Here is a 19,434-nt window from a genome sequence, read left to right as displayed (position 1 = left end):
GGGGACGAGAGAAGCAGCACTGTCACACCCCTCGGCAAACCATTCAACCAAACTTTGTACCAGGCATTATTAATACAGTAGTCTGCTCGATTCAGTGCAGTGAACCACATATTATATTCTTCATTGTGTTATGTAAGCAGGAAATATTTGCTACTATTTGAAGGAAGCTTTTCATCTTTCTGTAAAATTCCATAATCTATGATGGAAATCTCACGAGAGGGAATGTAATTTAGAGTAAAACAATTACCTCAATGAATGAAAATAACATATATACTGGTAAACTCGGTTAGAGACATAAATCCAGTTATGGATATTACCACACGCCCGTTATTCGCTTCAGAAGACAAAAAGGCACTGTAATTCACCAGACTAACATCTTTATTGCTTTATTTTGACTATCAAATATGCATGCCTTTTCATTATAATCAATTGGACGCTGGATTGTAAATTGGTAACATGTGTGGCTATTTGCATTGGCTTCTTTTGGATGCTTTCTGTAATTATTTGCATATATATTGAAATTTCCCTATAATCTGCTTTCATACCAAAAACAGCATTGAAACAGGATCTGGAGTGCTGAAAATAGCTCCTATTAGAGTCAGATTATTAGCAAGATAATGTTTGAGAGTAAAAATGATGAATGTCGATGGGCATCTGGAGCAGTGGGTTTGCAGGGCCTGTGGGTTAGTGGAAACAGACTGATACACAACAAACTGAACTTCCATTTCTTTAGAAAAATCCACACCACACCTGCAGCGATCAGCAGGGGTTACACTCAGAATCTGACCGACATTATAATTTTATACATTTATCATTTACTGTAAAGTGTCTCTGTGTAATTTATATGCATGTATTCATGTGTGTGAGACTCCAATCTGCTAGATAAGCCTTGTATTTGAGCCACTAAGATGTGGTTAGCACTGAAATCTTGTGCTGCAGATTTGTGGTTTAGATTTTCTTTGATGCATCAACACACAATTTCATTATCTGATTAAAGGCTATGGATTTGAAAACGCTTCATCCTGTTTGCTATCACTGCAACTTACTGTATTCATCTCTATCATTCTGCTTTAATGACTGACCTTCTGATGTCCTGATAAGACATTTACTGTGATATGGTGACATCAGAATGAGTAGTTATACAGCCTAACTGTTTAGTATTATCAAGGGTGTGGGGTTTGTATCAATATTGGAGGGGACACATATGAAACTGAGGGTTTGGGAATTCCTCCCCAGGTAATTTTGAGCATCAAACACTTGATTTTTTTTAATGCATAAATGTTTTCAATGTCTTTAATTTCATCAAAATAAAAGTCCTCTGCTACTACTTTCATGTTGTTATTGGGAGGGCCAAATGAAAGCTTTTAATAGTGAGGGGGACGTGTCACTGGCGAAATCTACACACATGGGTATTATACTTTTGCTTTTGTGATAGATACATTTAATGTCATGGTACAAACCATTAGAAAGGGCTCACCTTGAAAAAATCTTCCATTTTGATGCTGTGCTATTCTGAACTTAAGATTTTTTTTGTGGAAATTGGTCAATAACAGCAGCCTGAGGAATTGAAATATCGCCTTAAAAAGAGATTTGGAGCCTTCACTGTTCGGACCTCCTTTGTGCCTTGCAGTGAAGTATTTTTTGTCTAACAACTGAATGTTTCTATGGCACATTTTTCCTCCCAGCGTCCTCAATGTGGGCCATCGAATTTTATCTGATACCAGCTCATTCATTCATTCATAAGAGCATAAAAATGACCAACAATAACCAACCTGCAGTGTCTGGAAGGTGTGTGAAAAAGGCTCCATCCTGACAAGGAAAGAGGCGACGATGATGGCTGAGGAGTAGTGAGTACAGTAGTGACACTGTGTTGACAAATCTCCTGTAGAGAAAAAATGTTTTAATAAAAAGTACAGTGACCAGCAAAAAAGAAGAATTAAAAGTAAAGAGCTGAATACATTTACCTTCACCCTCAATGTTCTCAACTTCTTCATATCTTTGGATGAACATCTGTCTCCTTTTTTCTGTCTGAGCTCCCATTGGCTTAGACAGGTCACGGAAGGTCGCAGGATTTGACAGATCGAGTGTCTATCAAGGACAGGGATTAATCAAACCACGTTTATCACCTACAATATGGATTTTAAAGAAAAAGATGTCCCTGTGTGGGGGCTTACATCTGACTGGTAGTCAGCTAAGACCCAGGGGAAGACTGGATACTGCATCAGGTCATTGTATGTCCTCCCAGCGATGGTGTTCAGATGCATCAGATACTCAAAGTTGCTTATTTCCCCTCTCTGGAGGACAGAGAAGAGTAATATGAAGTAGATAACCACCTTTCACAACACAGGAATATAGTTAAAATCAACACTTTGGCAGTTTGCATTGATATCAAAGGAGAAAGAAGCTAATCTGAAAACAACTCTGACAAATGGTTGTGTTTATTACATTACCTGCCATTTAACAAGGGCTGCCTTTTCAACCACAGGAGTCTTCCTAAAGCACAATAAAAAAAAAACAAACTTGAATTAGCATCAGAGTCTGATCGCTGAGCAGTGCCTACCAGCACAAAGTTCTTTGCTTGCTCTGTTGCCTAGCAACCCATGTTGAAATGTAGCACAGCAGAGATCTTAAGCAGCAAAGCAGAGGTAAGTGAGTGTGTACATAGCTGTAGGAGCCGTTATGGGACCGAGGTGAGCTACAGTTTGTAGCATAAATAGTGAGTGTAGATGTGGAGGATGTAGCACATGTTGCCATCTGTAGGTTGTGTGGAAATTTACTTTGAGTAAAACTGTAACTTGTCTGACTGACTCCAACAGCAGAGTGAGACATCTAAACGAGGAAGTAATGTTTTCTTTGTGCAGTGTTTTGAAAAGACATGATGAAGTTAATGATTACTGGTTAAACAAGGAACACCTGTCTTTCGAATTTTTGTCACATAGCGGTTCGCTGATGTCCAAGAAAAATGTAAAGACTTCCTGCTTCATAGCTAAGACAAACACTTTCTCCTCCAGCTGTTTTTTCATTTAGTCGGTGTTAGGTGTTTGTTCAAAGACTGTTGTAAGGTCATCTTTTACCAGGACATTCAAACAGACTTTAAAGTCTTGTTTTAACAATGTGCTAAGTACAAAAACTGCTCAATTAAAATACCTAGTTTTCAATAAATCTACAAGATTGTGTTTGGGTAAACATATAAACATTTACACTAAACAGCAACGTTGCTGAACATTTGTTTTCACATATTTTAGTCATGTTTCACCTATCTAAACTAGTTTAATCTAAATTAGGAAAGCATTCAACTGCTCCTGAAATCTCTTTTCCCTCTGTGGCCAGTAACATGGCAATAAAGTCCTGGCGCCAAGCACCCCAGTTGCTTAGTAACGACATTAAACAAGGAACCTTGACTTTCCCTGTTTGGTGTAGGGAGGCTTGGGAAATGCTGATATACACAAGCGGTGCATTCCTGATCTTTCCTCTGGATTTGGCGCTAGGATTACCAAGTATTATCAGAACAACTTGTACATGCTGACTACATCAGAAATGTTTTAAAGAGTTTTTATGCTTTGTTGCTGTGCTATAACGTTATGACTTCACCAAAGGAGAGTTTTTTGTTACAAGGGCAAGAGGCTTCGAGCTGAATGGCTGGTTCACAGGAGCTAAAACTGTTGGTGTGTTTTTAAAACTGAAGACAATCTCATCAATCAATTAACATCAACTCAGGAAAAAAGGAAATAAAAAATGGTGAGTACATATATTTTCATTTCTGTTAAAAATACAAACAAGAACCCAGCAGGATACCCACTGAAAAATGAAATAATGATGCAAACAGTAACTGGGTTCAGAGAACAAGGGGCTACTTGAAGTGTATCCAATAACTCCTCCCCTCGTCCAATAACTCCTGACCAAATTATTTTGTAAAACTACACTAAATCAATCATTGCATTTGGCCCAGTATGTGTTATCTAATTGCAGGCAATAATTTCATGCAATAGTTTTCTATAGGAGGTTATAATGGGAACAAGCACCAGTGGATAACCTCTCTCATCCTGAGGATGATGAATGAGGCGAGAGAGGGCCTTGGGGTGTAACACAGACACAAACAGACACACACCTTGCTCTTTTAGACAGGGAGGGGAGAAGAGCGGAGCCCTCATCACACTCCCAACACTCCCCAACTATCATTTATCAAAGTCCTGATTTGACTCTTTGTGCACGTGCACATGTACTGTATTTCAGTACATTCATGTCTGTCAATACACTTGCATGTGAATGTACCGAACACACACACAGACACACACACACACCTTCCTTGCCTGAAAAGAGCCAAACAGCTCAATCAGTTGAATGGTGAGGGAGCATCAGCACTCATTTGTTTTTGCTGTATTACCCAGTGTCGCCTCTCTCCTATTGTTCCCCTGCATTAGCCTTAATTAGAGAGTCGTGCTCTTAAATACCCCCATGGGCAACACTGGGTGAGCACGCACTAGTGCAGACATAACACTGCAGACACACGCACGTGCACTCACAGAGACACACACACACACACACACACACACACACACACAGCTCAAGCTCTCATACTTCAGAGAGCATGCTTTCCCTCCTGCCCCGGGCCATACATAAGCCCTTGTATCTGAATAAATCACATCAGCCTTACACACACATACTTACACGTAAACATACACACAACACATTTATTTGCTATAGTACTGCGTGTTGGTGTAGATTAGATAAATTATTAGAAATCAGCCTCTTGGGGGCAAAAGTGACACTGATCTGAAATTTTAAATTGTGCCATTCAGTAATTCTCTGTGTTGCAGTACCATGCCCAAGGGGAAGGGAGCCAAAGGGACAAAGCTGACCCTCAAGATTGCCAAAAAGGCAATACGGATGACCCCAGATGGACGGCGCCGACTCACCCTTAGTAACATGGGGATAACCATCTTCCCAAAGTGTCTCCTAAAACTGACCAATGTGGACGAGCTGGATCTTAGCCGCAACCTGATACAGAAACTCCCAGATAACATCGGCAACTTTGCGTCACTCAGATGGCTGGATCTACACAGCAACAAGCTGGAGTCTCTGCCCGAATCCATTGGCAACCTGGTGGGACTGACCTACCTCAACCTCTCAAACAACAGGCTAATCTCTGCAGGTTTGCCCTCCACACTGGGTCTTCTCACCAGCCTCAAGAGTCTCAATCTGGGGATGAACCAGCTGGACACCCTGCCCTCCACTATGATGGCTCTGGATAGTCTCCAAGAGTTAGGTCTGTTTGATAACCTCTTCATCAGTCTACCAGAGTTCCTGAAAGTCCTGCGCAACCTCACCAAGCTGAACATCACACGAAATCCTCTATCGTATGTTCAGGGGGATGTCGAGGGGATGCAGCAGGGAAAATCAAAAGCAGAGGAAGATGGCTATTTGGTCCATGAAAGTAGCCTGTGTAGGACATGCCTCAAGAGATGTAAAGAGCAGAGGGAAAGGCCTACAAGAGGAGGAGGAGGAGGAGAGGGAGGTGGTGACAGATTTGAGGAAAAAAGGATAAGGACTTATCAAGGCCTGATGGCGCCAAACTCAGTGGCTATAGTCAGTCAAGATGTGTGGAGAGTAAGGAAGGTGGAACACAAGCTAATCAAATGACCAAACAAAGCCACAAAAGTCATCTTAACTACAGAACAAATAGAATGAATGCCACTTTTAGGCGGCTCTAAAACTTTAATAATATCTGCATAATACATTACTGTATGTCCACGCAGCTATTTCCTTGATGTATTTTGTCTCAGTTGGTGAAACAAAAAGAGTAATTACTCATAACTGTTGCTCTTGGATGACTGTGCATAAAAAGTGGCCCACAATAAAAGATTTTTCAAATCCTGACTGATGTTGAAAATGTGAGACCCTTTACATAACGACACATAATAATAAATTTACCCCTTTGTTCTTATAGTGTGTGGACAGCTATGATTTGGCCAAAACAGCACACCACACACTGACAGATTCCTTTCACCCACAGCCACAGTCCCTACTCTCAAAACGTGAAATTTCGCAAATCTCTCACAATCAAACATTATTGCAAGAGATTTGTTCTGGGTTGAATCTCATTTCATATTGTATTATAGCCGTCTGAGACCTAGGGCACCGATAGTTCACTTGATAGAGAGTGAGCCTTAGCAGGAGTCCTTTGCAGGAGTCTTTAGCAGCGGCCCAGCTCAGAGTCTGACCTGTGGCCCTTTGCTGTTATGTTGTCCCCTCTCTATCTCCCCCACTTAATGTCTATCTATCATATCTAATAAAGGCAAAAGCCAAAATAATTATTAAAAAAATATATATAAATATTAAATACTGAACATGTTGAATATTTGCAATTTGAAATTAGTGTGCCCAGGATGAACTACGGAGAAGATTGGGTGATGTAGAAAACACTCTTAAAGGTCTGGTGTGTAAATTTAAGGAGATTTAGTGGCTTGAAGTGGTAAGGATTGCAGATTGCAACCAGCTGAAACTTCTCCCAATTAGAATTCCTTCAGTGTTAATTGTTCAGGAGGTTTTTACTGGGAGCTGAATTACCCAGTAATTGTTCAAAAGGTCTCTTCCTCTCCAAAACAAGTGGACCAGGTGATTTAAACCAGTATAAACACTGAATAAAGCAGTTTCACGTTAAAGAAATCTGTGTTTTGTCATGGAGGGGCTGCTAACTATGGCGTCTGATGCAAAAACGCAAACGGCCATATCTTGAGGCAATGTTTGGTTTGTCCGTTCTGGGCTACTGTAGAGACACGCCAATCTCCATGGACAAGGACCCACTCCCTATGTAAATAGAAACATCTCATTCTAAGGTAACGAAAACACAATGGTTCTCGTTTTTTGGTGATTATACACCAAAGAAAACATACTTATTGCATAATATTTCTTTCTGCCAAGACAGCTCTTTATCATATCTCACACTAGAAGAAAAATCATCTTTAGGACCGTCAAAAAAATGGGGCTTTACTAACGTTTGTCAGGAGAGGGGAACTGAGCCCAAAATCGGCTCCATTCTAGCGTAGCGTATGACACTTACCTGGCATTAGCAATGACCTCAGCAACCCCTCTGCCTTTTAATGCTGACACTACCGAACACAACCTGCAGGGAGAAAGAGAGAGGAAAAAGCAAGAATCAGAGTCATCATAAAGCTGAAAATAAAAATGCATTGTTTAACATTTAGTCTGTTTAAATGTGGTACCTTTTATATGCAGAGACATGGTCTTTATTCAAGAATACCAGAAAGGCTGAGAGTCCGTTTTTCATGAAGACCTCGATAGCATTGTCCTGATAGAAACAGAAAGACACAACTACTTGAAAACAACTGCAAGAGCAACTAAAATGCACATGCAGGTGCTCAAAGACAAACATTTACATCCAATGTGAATGTATTCCAACTAAAGCCTGTGTAGACACAATCTAAATGTCAGATGCATGTTATTTCAAGGCTTCTGTGGGAGCATTAGGGTGTCTGACCTCTAAAAGGAAACGCATGAAGCGGGCATCCTTGATGTCCTCATAGGCCCAGCGTCTGCAGCGGGCTGGTGGCAGCTCTTTGCTCAGCGTGGTGGACATAAAGGAATCCCTCACACTGTCAGAGAAAAAAAGGGACACAGGGGATGACAAATGACTGACCGGGGCAACTGAGAAGCTAATGTATGCTCATTACGTTTTGCTGTAACTGCAGTGCACACGACTGTGCGGCACACACAGCTGTACCTGCTGGGGTGGTGTTTCCTGCAGCAAACATCTCCACCAGGACTCAGAGTGAATCCCTCACACAAGAGCAGGCTCTCCTTCCCAAACAACAGCACCCCCTCCGTCACTCTGAGGCCACTCACTGTCACTACACACATCTTAGCCTTTACCTACAGAGACAGAGAGAGAGATACATTAAGCCCCTTGTGAGCGGCGCCATACACATCAGCACTCCTCTCTCCCGGGACATGACATGGCAGCCACGCAGGCACTTCAGGCTTGACTTGATTGATCATTTTAATCACATATTCTAATCATTATTAAAAAGACACAGTTGAACACTTCATTATCAGAGCTGATTGATGGGGAGCGGTGTGACTGTGTGTTTCATCCTGCGCCAAAGTGGACCCACATGCTGCTTTCAGCGCCGGTTGTACCTAATGCTAACTGCATTGTGATAATGTGTGGCTAATTCTATTGTCTCCCCTCATTTCACAGTGAGTGTGTGCACCTGGCCGTCTCCCTGTGTTGGCCCCTCCGCAGGCCCTCTGGGACACGGCGCCCAAAAACCATATGGGGCCCCCCAACATACCCGCAGGCCCCTCACAATTTATACTAATCAAATCAGATTCCCTACCCCCAGACACAGAGTCACACACTTGGTGGAGGAGGAGGAAGCATTGCCTGGCCATTATTAGGAGAATTAATCACTGCCAAACACACAATGGGAAACCTGCTAAGTGATCAGAGCCTCTTGTATGAATGGACACATAGAGCAACGCTATGATGGATAATATCACTTGTCACGTGAAAGCATTTAAGAAGGTGAGTCTCAGCTACATGGCACAGAAATCTTGCATTGAGCTATATCATGGTCAGATTTTATGGCAGTATTCCACCAGTGAATACAAACTGGCATCAGGCTGACTGTCCCTAACAATGACTAGATTTCAGAAAAAAAAACACATTTATTGTTATCAAAGATTAAATACATAACAATAAACTTGTTTCCTTATCTTCTTACTGTGCACTGGACAGATATGCGTTATCAGTCTGCGGGTGATTTAGCTGATGATGGGAAGAAGGAGAGAAAAGGAGGACTTTTATTGACTGAGAGCCTAATGTCAGACCATTGATTTCTCCCCACACACATTACTGTCATAATCACACTATTGGCGCTGGCAAGCTAATTATGAGTGGGTCTCCCTTTGTGTGTTTCTGCGTGTGTGTGTTAGTCCGATGAGTGTGTGTGTGTGCATTTTTCAGAGCTAATGACTGTGTTCATTTGACAGGAAGCTCAGCAGGACTCACACACTGAACCACTGCAAGACAACAGGACACACTTGCACACATCACACACTTACTAAGCGGATGTAAGACAGCTTGCATCACCTCCTACTGTTTTTATTAATACTTCTGTCAGAAACATTAAAAGCCGCGGCTGGTTGCCGGAGTGATGAGAGTCCCTGTCAACATGTGCCTTGGTTTCTAACTCGCTGGAAGAATGAGAAGAGCTGAGCTGGGCCTCGACATTAAAACATTACACTAATGAGGAAAGATGAAATTCTGATAGCAGCGCTGGGCTATTGGAATCCCTTAGTCTACATCAGATAATTATGATTGTGAATATTAGCAGGGTGAGAAGGAGGCATGTTGTTTTTAACCCAGCATACCAACACACCGTCCTGCACTACAGTACCTCCTCTCCGGGGCGCAGCTCCTGCAGGATGATGCGTATGTCGTGGCAGTCGCGTGTGTGGGAGCAGGGGTCGGGGGTGATGGGGTCAGGTGCACCCTCGGTGACAGCAGTTGTCTCATTCAGGACAGGGAAGAACGTCAGATGCTCACAGTCCTTTCCTCCCTCCTCTTCATCCTCTTTTGCCTCTGCTCCGACTTCACACAGGATCTTTGGCTCTGTTACATTGGAGACAAATTTTCCTACTGATCTTACATCCAACACCCACATATACACCGTTTTACACCATATGAGCTCAAGTTTCATTCAGGATTCTTGGAACTTTGGTGATATCTAACAAACCAGCCCGTGTTTCCACCTGTTTGAGCTGAACCATTGTAATCAAGGATGTGTCGTCAATGGAGGCCGCTGCACAATGCACAATATGAGTAAACAGCAGTAGTAAGATGGCAGATCACATTCTACCTGTGAGCTTTTGCCCTGTTATTACAGATATTTGCTTTTATCAAAACAAGTGTGGACCAACTAATAATGATGAGAAGACATAGAACAGTATTACGTGCAAGACTCCGTCCTCTCTTTCTAACCTGTGGAATATGACACACCCACTGATGTCATCACGGTTCACACTTTGGGTCAAGGAAAACCTGCTATTTTTTTGGTTCCAGCTGGGAACCAACTTCTGAGGTTGCGAACCAATTCATCTGTCGGTCGAAATGCTCCAAACTGTTCATAATTAGGTGCAGGAATCGGAATGAAACCTGTTCCATGTTGGTGGAAAAGGGGTTATAGACCTGTTTTTTTTGTAATCTAACCCTGAGGTTTACCCTGATTTTCTCAAGGAAAAAGGTAATGGAATTTTTCCATTGAGTTTTGGATAACTGCAGAAAATAAGCTCTGTGGCAAACAAAAGTTTATGACAGTGATTCCCAACTAGTCCAGCCACGGGGTGCAGATTTCTCATATTTGTTCAAGGTCCACACAGTTTAATGGACTCATCGTCATACTTGCTTTTGGCCAAGTCATTGGGTTAGCTTGTTGTCTCTGTCATATAGCTGTCCGTTAGTCACATACTCTATAGCAGGAAATGGTACTTCACTTCCAGAAATTCACTGTACTTGTACAAAATACGTTTTTACAATATTGACATGTTTGCGAGTCACTTGTGGTCGATTCAGAATGGACTCAGGACCCACCGAGGGTACACTGGTTTATAGTCCTACAAGTTTTATTCAGCAAGATAAGCCTCACAGATGAACGCCAATTTTATGATTTCTGAAGCCTAAATGTAATAACCAGAAGTAAAGAGCTAGCATTAGACTAACGAACTATACTACAGTCGCACCACTTCAGCATCGCCATGACAAAGCAGTGTGATGATGTTCTGTCGTGTAATTTAGCCATTTGTTAGTAACAGCCTTTTTTAAAGACATCTAAAAGCTTGTGTTAACCACAGACCTTATTTCAGGCATCTAACCAAAAACTAATTAAAAAAACCCACTGATATTGAGATGAGGGAACCGGAAGGACAAAAATGCTAACTCATTTAAATATTTCAGGACTCATTCCTGCAGATCTCTATTCTGGCAAAAGTACAATTTAAGAAATGATCAGAAACACTGTTCTATACCTGCGTCACTTTCTGTTCTTGTTTTGTTCTCCTCAGACATGCCAGTCCTTAAACCCAGACACAGCGTTCCCAGCACCTGTTGTAACAACATAAAGCATTATTAAAGTTGAACACTAAATAGGACCCTGCTCCACAGATCCAACTCTAACTTAAGAGGCTATACCCGTTTGGATCGTCTCAGAGCCTTCCTGCGGATGCGTGATCTAGTCCTGTTGGGTCCTTCAGCAGCATCTTGCACCCAGTCTCGGCTGATCAGCACCCCAGGGCCGGGTCCGAACACAGCTCTCTCCCTCAGCAGCTCGGCCTCCACATGCAGCCACTTGGAGCTCACACGCTCCCACTCGCTGGCTCTTAACTGGGACGCAGAAACAGGCCCGGGCAGGGGGAATAGATGAGACCGAGATAAACATTATTACAGATCCAATTTTGGCTTTTTAATTACATTTATTTCAGGCCTTTCACGGTCACATTTCTGTCAAACCTGTAAGTGGTTTGTCCTCATATTCTCAAACATGCCGTGGCCCCTCTGCCGATGTGACTCCATGTAGGACAGAAACTCCTGCAACAAAAGGAGAGTAACCTGATGGGTGCAAATGAAAAGAGCAGGCGGCACAATCGCTCTTCCTCTAGCTCATATTGTAAACACACAACACACATCATGTTCACAGAGATTGTATATTCATAATGGTATTGTTGTTTCCTCATGCAATTACAATGCATTCATACAATTACATCTGTTCTAAATTGCATTCACTGGGCAAAATAAGCTAGTGGCTACAGTCTTACAATAACCCTGTCTGGAAATGTAATCATTTGTTGGTGTGATCTAATTAACATAAACATTAATATCACTGAGCCACGCCACAGTCAAGGGCAAGGCTAGTGTGTGTGCGCCTTTACTGTGTGTGAGTGTGTGTCGATTAAAAGAGAAAAGGAAAGAAAAAATAGAAAAACCCAAAACAGAGCCGTGTTGACACTGCAGGATGCTCATGTTCAGCAGACACACTGGGATCATATTCTGACTGTTAACTGCTTCATTAAGCCCATCATCACAGCAGTGCTCGCTGAGAGACTAGTGAAACAACATGTGTCCATCCTCACAGCTGACCCAGGAAAGCCATTTAATTGACTGAATGAACATGCAGTAACTCTTTATATCTAGTCTTATTTACAGATGCTAATTCTGTGTTTTGCGCAATAACCCCATTAATGCAATAATTGATTTCAAGTACAATAAAAAAAACACAACTACTTCTGTAATACAAGAGATGCAAAATTTCTGCATTATTTCAGAATAAACCCATGCGTAAAAGTTGACAACAAACTTTGACAAGCCCTCTGGAGAATGAAAACTGTTTCTCTAAATGACTGACTGCCTATCCAAATGAGAAGTTGTGCAGCGAAAGAAATAAAGGAGTAATTTGAGGGGAGATTATAGAAATATTACAGACAAAAAAGAGTGTAATAATGAAGTTTGCGAACTAGAGCCGTGTTGCGACAGATAAACAGCAAGTCGGCGTCATCATCTCCTAATTTCATTCCTTCATTTGGACAAACATAAGTAATATATAGCATTAATTACCCTATTTAGCAGATAGGAACCTCATTGGCTTTTTAAATGCTGCATTAAATACATAACTCATCTCTTCCCTCTGCAATTAACATCAGAACATCACACTCATTTCCATTTTAATGACTTCCCAACAATACGCCACCTTTGATGATAAGGCAACATAATGTCAACTTCATTCTGGGCTGGCAGTGAATGTGTAATGAACTTAACGTGATCATTAGTGCTGTTAATTATCTTTCTAATATGAGGACACAGATATGATTATGGAAACTGCATTCGCTGATGAAATAAATCTCTAGAAGAATTGCACTGAAGCTTGACTGAGGACACAGTCTGACTATCAGTCTCTGTATTCTCATTCATTACCTACAGTCGGCTTTAAAACTCTTTTTTTGGTTTCATAAAAGTAGTTATCTGAGACTTGGAAACTATGCTCTGTAGAAATGCATTACTATGGATCCAGTGACTGAGAAGAGACTCCCCATAAGCTCATGACTTGCCAGCTAAAGGTCATAAGTTGATGATCCAGAAATTAATTAATGACTCACTTGTTTCTTCATGAAGATGAATGGGCAGTGAACGGACTGGCTGACCACTACTGATGATTTGAATATCATTTTTCGAACGCTCACTGCATGCTGCAACCTACTCAGAGCGAAGTGGTGCAACACACGGCAGAGTGGGAGAAGCCAAACATCCCTCCCTCTTCTTCCCTGCCTCTCAGACGGAAAAAACAATTCATCACCCTCTCTGATAGCCTGTCAAAGACTGATATGATAAAGAATAACATCAAATGAATAATGTTTTCATCAGATTGGTACCACTATAATTGCCAACCCGATTTCTGTCGGCAAGCGGAGCGCACAAACAAGAACACACACTCTTTGTGGGGGTGAGACAGACACACAGACGCGGTAATTTCATGCCTGTGTGCCTGAGTAATATGTCCCCGCTCCCTGCTCCAGATGGCTCGACGTCTTAAGCGTTGTGGGGGAACTAATGATGTGGGCCACGTGTTTCGGGGGGAAAAACAACAATAAACGCGTCTTTAACCTTCAGCAGCAAACAGTGTGTTGTAGTGAGTGTTTCCATGGATAGGCCTAACAGATATCAATTACTATGCCCACTCAGGGGCAATCAGCTGTGATAATCCAAATCCATTTAAAGAAATAATCAAACACCCCCACAGGGCTGGACGGCCCACAGCACAAACACAGCAGTGACTTTGGGATGAGTTTTTGGGCACAGCGCTCTGGGATGCTGGGGCATCTGGGAAAAGGTAACAACCCCACACTCCTCAAAGGGGACTGCAGTCACAAGCGTACAAATTTGTCTATCCTGTCCCAGAAAAACAAACATTAAGGGAACGTGAGTGTGTATTTACCTCTACTGTTCCTGACTCTTTGCTTGGTCTGCCCAAAGCTGAGCGAACAGCATTACTGATCATATCAAACTTCTTCGGAGAGCCACAGGCTAACTTCTTCCTCTGAGACTCTGACAAGGCAAACAAAATTTTAGAACACACAGCTAACATTCAGGCATCTTCTTCTCCTGCAGTTATTAGCATGTGAGAGCTAACCTATGTGCAGCAGCCAGGTTTTGTGTGCCGTCTCCTCCCACAGAGGGCTGATGTCAGTCATGCTGACAGGCCCTGTCTCCGCTGTGGGGCTCGCTGAGATCTCTATCTTATAGGTTTCTTCAAGTGTGTGCTGCCTCTCCGTCATGACCTTTGACCAGCAGGCCTCCGCTAAGGACACTAGCTCTTTGTCATCTGGAACACAGACACACATTTGAACTCTCTAGTGACCCAGTAAACCTCCACAGACTTCGGTAAAAATATCAGCTAAAGTGATTAATGTAAATAAACCCTCACATACTAGCCCACATACCTTTGGTAACGTCTGCTCCATTGCTGAGGCTTGCAGAATGTTTGTTTCTTGGAGCAAACTGAGGGGATGAACCTTTCCTGGGGGCCGCTTTTTGGGCCCCACATCCAAAACCTTCAGGATAGCTACAAAAAATAGTGTAATTGCTTAAATTACAGATAAATCCTGGTTTCAACATGTTTGTGTGTGTGTTGTGGTTTCACAATTACCTGCCCGATCGTATCAGTAACAGACAATGAAGAAAGCATGTGATGAAGTTCACGTTTGAGTTGTAAGTTGCCATGACAACATCCCAGCGTTCCATGATAGCCTGTAACGTCCTGACAACTCCATCCTTTTCTTCTTGGGAGCGTCTTGGTTGAGACAGGAGATAAAGCAGGGCTTTATTGGTGCACGAGTAGAGGGCCGACACCATCCTCTCTTTTTGAGTCTGGCCCTTCTCCAGAGCCTGGAAGTGTACAGGAGTGCATCAGTTAGTGTAAAACTGGAATAAATGAGCGACCTGTGGGCAGTTTTTTTATTCATCTCCTACCCTGACAATTAAAAGATTATTTTTAGCTTCAGTTCAGTGTTGTAGTGCTCAAGAACAATCTGTAGAGCGCTCTTTGAAGGTCTTTTTACTCTGTCTTGTCTCTGTCTCAGACAAAGACGACTCAGGATTTTATTACAAAACCAGAAATGCAGGGATATCACTAAATTGCCTGTGCAATAAAGATGTGTTGATGATTTCAGCTCCTTACCATTTGTATTTGTTCTCTCTCTCCCCATGCATAAAGTTTACCTCTGCAATGCCTTCTCATTATTTTATCAAGACATTTCTTATGGTACACTAAGACAGACAGTATGGTGAATGAAAAGGAATCTTAATTTGTTTTCTGTGGCTGTTTTTATCAAAATGTGAATCTTTCAGATCAATTTGAGGAGCGCCTGCGGTTTCACGTGTTCCACATTTTATTGTGTGTCATACAGTTGGGACTCATACTGGTCTGGTCTTACTCTCAGCTCGACCTTGCTTTTCTTTGGTCTTGGTTTTGTCTTAACCCCTTAAAGTCTTGCTCTGGTCTCGATCTTGATACACTCTTGGTTTTGATGTGGTGGTCATGACTACAAGACTGCTTCAATTTACAGAAATCGGAGGTTTTTGAATTTCAATATTAATGGTGAAACTACTTTTTTCCTATTTTAAATATCTATATTAGGTGTGTGTGTATGTTAGTTTGTGTACATGTCTCTCTGTGTGTTCATCTCACCACCACAATCTGATCTGCGAGGAAGTTGAGCAAACTCTCAGAGTCTCCCATGAACGTTCCGCCGTAAAGTTTCTGCAGCAGAGTCTTACTGAAGAGCACCACATTCTCCATCAGCGTGCCCATCTGTCCCTCAGGCGTCTGACCCTTGCAGTCTGAGTGATCAAATAAAAAGGTGTACATTCAGGTGAGATTCATTTATTCATTTACTTTTTAAAATTATTTTTATTTACTTATTTATTTTGCATCCGCACTATCTGGCTTGTTTGAGCTATGAGTAATTCTACCTTGCATGCTGAGATGAGTATTGTTTTCCTCTTCGTTGCTGAGCATGTGGATGATGTCCATGATCAACTCCAGCAGCTCAGTCTGGAAACTCTGTCTCTGCTCCAGTGACGCACCGTCAGGGGAAAACTGTGACATGTAAGCATTTTATTAGTTAAAGAGAAAAACATGATTCAAACTGATAAACAACAAATGGATGGATATTTTGATACGTGGCTGCTCTTACTTCTATTATGCTTGACAGTGAGGGGAACACCTTGTCTGATGTTGTCTCAAGTGTAAGTGTTGGTGCTGGTGTGTGTGCATGCAGGTTAAGATTGTGCAGCTGGAAACACCTTAACAAAAATCTGTGGATCTGTGGGCCTACTGCTGTTCTCTCCCTCCTAGTGGTGAATCATATTATAGACAGTACCCTGACGCTGCCTTTTTTGGTAGCTGAGCAAAGAGTGGCACCTTCTGGAGAAACGAGAGTTTTGCACTATTATAGAATACTGAAGAGCCTTTTATCAGAGGAAATGCATTTGGGCAATATTGTGTATGTGTTGCATGTAAGCCTACATATGAGTGTGATCTGTAAAATAACAAAATGCAGTAAATAATTTTTTATCTTTATGCATGTGTGTGCATTCACCTCCAGCAGCAGAACGAGAGGATGTGTGTTGGTGCTGGCAGACACATTAAGAAGACTGTCCATCAGCAGAATACGGATGAAGTCGCACACCGGCTTCCTGTTCGGATGACCCTTGAATGTGTCCTCACCTTCACTCGTTACGCAAGGCTCAACCCCGCCCTGACAGAAGTGAACAAACCAGTGAATGAGACCAGAGATATGAGAAATGTTACAGTTTTATAAATAAAAAGTAACACACAAACCTCTGAAACATCCACAGGGTACACAACTCCAGCGAGTGTGTGAAGGAACTCTGGTGAGACCCACAGTGGGTCTCTGGGCCGGAGGTTATGGAGAAGACAAAGGAACTGCATCACACTTGATGGGAGCCGCAACTCCCATGATGCATCAGTGCCAGACATGTGCTTTGCTGGAGGAACAGGCTGTTGAAAAATAGACATTATAATAGGCGTTATGCATTGTCAATTTGTTGTGACAAATACTGAGTATGTAAAGTGATTGTGTCCTTACCTGAGTGATGATGACTTTGACTAATTCCAGCAGTATAGTTGCAGCTTCGACACAGAGCTGCTGAGCAGGAGACTCTGCTTGGCTGTCAATCAGTGACTGCAGGACATCATCCACATGCACCTGTAGACAGCAACATGATGAGAGCACTGTGACAGGGATGATGACGGAGATGATTTACAAGATGAATAATCACCCACCTTTCCCTTTGCAGAGTAACTGGCCTTCTTCTCCAGCAGCAGAGCAGCCACGGCTTCAAATACCTGAGGCAGGTGAGTGTGTCTGATCAGCAGCCCCTGCAGAACATCAAAGCCTGGACACGTGGTGCTGAGGCACTCGTAAGACCAGGAATGGGCTCGAAGGTTGTCTGATGAGGAGGTAAGAAATCAAAAAGAGAGGTTGATTTTAGATGAAAGTAAAAGACTCATAATATCCTAATAACTTTTAAGTTATAATCTTGAAGATCTCCATTTCATTCTCTTTGGCAGCACCTATGGCGATAAGCGGAAATTTCACTGCGTGATTGTCGGCAGACTAAAAGGCTGGAAACCAGGCTGGTGAATTTATTTCTATCAGCTCGTTTTATGAGACCTGCAGCTGGCGAGATGAAAGAATTACCACAGCATAGATAGGGTGTGTGTGTGCATGTGTGAGAGAGTGGATTATTAATGACTGTGCACTGCTTGTGATTTTTCCCAGGAATGTTGCCCCAGACAGCCAGTGTGTATTACTGTAAATGTAAGGGCATTCATAAGTGGACCATCGGCTCAGTCACCATTGTGTTACCTAATTCGGCGACAGACGTTTATTTTAATCAAAATATTCAAGATTATTACTTTTAATCTTAAATAACTGTAATTTTAAAATGTTCAATATGTCTAATATCAGTATCACATCACTAAAACTATCATTTTAATTTCAGTCATGAACAAGTTTATGTATGCAAATCATGATGTTAACTGCTAACTGTTTTTCATTGCACTAAACTGCATGTAGATGTCAAACAAAAACCCCAAATATTTCCTAAAAATTAAAAAGTACTTAATCACTTATATAATCACTTTATCTGGCCTAATAAATGTTCACATTACATCTGTGTATCAAAATAACTTCATATAGTCCCAATATAATGTCAATGAAACAGGCAAAATAACTACATTGAATTAAATCCTTGTTCCAATGTGTGAAAATATTCAACTTAATGTACCCAAGACAGCAAATGGCTCCTCCATGCCCTCTATGAGTGTCACTGGGATTACCCCCTCTCTGAAGCTGCGCTGCTGACTGGGACTCGACAGAAAGTGTGTGAGCAGGATGAGACCCAGTCTCAAGGTGGAGGGGTGAAGGTGGGGCTGAAGGAAGAGCAGGAACCAGTCACTGCCCAGGGCATCGAATATGGCCTTCTGCCTGCTAGTGGGGAATAAGAACAGGACAGACTCATTTAGTAAACTAGTTATGGCACATGAAATACTGTGGAAATATGTTTTCATTCCAGTTTTGGTTCAGCTAAGTAGTAACAGATGCCACTCACTCGTTTATTAGAAGGCTGTCTGAGTCGAGGATTTCGCAAACAGAGAGCAACAGCTGGTTGCGGATCCAAATGAGGCTGGCTGGATCAGAGCTCTGAGCTACAGAGCAGATAAGACAACTGTGGGTTAGCACGGGTAACAACTCGTGTCATTCACGAGACATGTCATGTGCTGCAAAAGATATGGCTGTGTGTTAAATGGTATACCTGGCGTATCCTGTGAAAGATCACTGTCAAATGTCTCACTGCCTTCTTTCATGTCACTGAGAGGAGGGAGTGTGTAGACCAGGAACAGCCCAAGTCTGACCAAATAAAAGGACATATTTTTCCTAAAAGCATTCCTAAAAACTTAACTGATGTCATATATCTATGTGGAAACTATACTCCATGACTGTACCTGCTTATGTCCAGAGGGGTGAACTGAGCTTTTAGGAGTGATGTGATGACACAAGCAATGATTTTAACCTTCTGAACAGTCACCGCAGGATCAGAAAGCTCAAACAGCAGTTTTGGTAGCAGGCCCATACTGTGCATGACCGCTGCATTCCTGCTGTCACTGCTGAGAACACAGAGAGAGAAACAGAGAGAGCATTAATATCAATCACAATCTGTTCCCACGGACAGAAAATCTAATTCAACAATCCATGCACACGTTCAGTCATGCTCTTCTCTTCAGCCTCTGTGACTGATTCTCTTGAACGCTCCCTCGACTATTTCAGTCGTACACTTCT

General features: G+C 42.1%; 2 protein-coding genes across 5 annotated transcripts in view; one reads left to right on the top strand and one right to left on the bottom strand.

Annotated features, from left to right (window-relative positions):
* Nucleotides 1-19,434, bottom strand: part of wdfy4 (WDFY family member 4) — a 49,639-nt gene that overhangs the window by 11,231 nt on the left and 18,974 nt on the right. For 2 of the 3 annotated variants that reach the window (XM_049600211.1, XM_049600210.1), the window contains exons 28-53: nucleotides 19,101-19,262; nucleotides 18,911-19,005; nucleotides 18,707-18,803; nucleotides 18,383-18,585; nucleotides 17,376-17,542; nucleotides 17,179-17,298; nucleotides 16,911-17,090; nucleotides 16,669-16,827; nucleotides 16,040-16,166; nucleotides 15,756-15,907; nucleotides 14,715-14,953; nucleotides 14,509-14,630; nucleotides 14,199-14,390; nucleotides 14,004-14,113; nucleotides 11,528-11,605; nucleotides 11,210-11,401; nucleotides 11,047-11,122; nucleotides 9,420-9,634; nucleotides 7,742-7,890; nucleotides 7,499-7,613; nucleotides 7,224-7,309; nucleotides 7,061-7,123; nucleotides 2,451-2,493; nucleotides 2,175-2,294; nucleotides 1,965-2,088; nucleotides 1,773-1,882 (exon numbers count right to left, since the gene is read on the bottom strand). In XM_049600211.1, coding sequence (XP_049456168.1) covers nucleotides 1,773-1,882; nucleotides 1,965-2,088; nucleotides 2,175-2,294; nucleotides 2,451-2,493; nucleotides 7,061-7,123; nucleotides 7,224-7,309; nucleotides 7,499-7,613; nucleotides 7,742-7,890; nucleotides 9,420-9,634; nucleotides 11,047-11,122; nucleotides 11,210-11,401; nucleotides 11,528-11,605; nucleotides 14,004-14,113; nucleotides 14,199-14,390; nucleotides 14,509-14,630; nucleotides 14,715-14,953; nucleotides 15,756-15,907; nucleotides 16,040-16,166; nucleotides 16,669-16,827; nucleotides 16,911-17,090; nucleotides 17,179-17,298; nucleotides 17,376-17,542; nucleotides 18,383-18,585; nucleotides 18,707-18,803; nucleotides 18,911-19,005; nucleotides 19,101-19,262 — 3,496 coding nt within the window. The remainder of the gene's footprint in view (nucleotides 1-1,772; nucleotides 1,883-1,964; nucleotides 2,089-2,174; nucleotides 2,295-2,450; nucleotides 2,494-7,060; nucleotides 7,124-7,223; nucleotides 7,310-7,498; nucleotides 7,614-7,741; nucleotides 7,891-9,419; nucleotides 9,635-11,046; nucleotides 11,123-11,209; nucleotides 11,402-11,527; nucleotides 11,606-14,003; nucleotides 14,114-14,198; nucleotides 14,391-14,508; nucleotides 14,631-14,714; nucleotides 14,954-15,755; nucleotides 15,908-16,039; nucleotides 16,167-16,668; nucleotides 16,828-16,910; nucleotides 17,091-17,178; nucleotides 17,299-17,375; nucleotides 17,543-18,382; nucleotides 18,586-18,706; nucleotides 18,804-18,910; nucleotides 19,006-19,100; nucleotides 19,263-19,434) is intronic. The other variant, XM_049600212.1, reaches the window with a different exon arrangement.
* On the top strand, nucleotides 2,599-6,298 carry lrrc18a (leucine rich repeat containing 18a). Of its 2 annotated transcripts, XM_049600214.1 has the most exons (3): nucleotides 2,599-2,645; nucleotides 3,616-3,738; nucleotides 4,818-6,298. In XM_049600214.1, exon 3 carries the CDS (start codon nucleotides 4,822-4,824, stop codon nucleotides 5,638-5,640), a length of 819 nt encoding a protein of 272 aa, XP_049456171.1. In that variant the 5' UTR covers nucleotides 2,599-2,645; nucleotides 3,616-3,738; nucleotides 4,818-4,821; the 3' UTR covers nucleotides 5,641-6,298. The 2 variants fall into 2 exon arrangements, with proteins under 2 accessions (XP_049456171.1, XP_049456170.1); XM_049600213.1 differs by lacking the exon at nucleotides 2,599-2,645 and having other exon boundaries at nucleotides 3,322-3,738.

This window comes from Epinephelus fuscoguttatus, linkage group LG16, assembly GCF_011397635.1.
Source record: "Epinephelus fuscoguttatus linkage group LG16, E.fuscoguttatus.final_Chr_v1".
Lineage (NCBI taxonomy): Eukaryota > Metazoa > Chordata > Actinopteri > Perciformes > Serranidae > Epinephelus > Epinephelus fuscoguttatus.
Note: the sequence above shows the minus strand (reverse complement) of the source record. Positions and strands in the feature narration are given on the sequence as shown.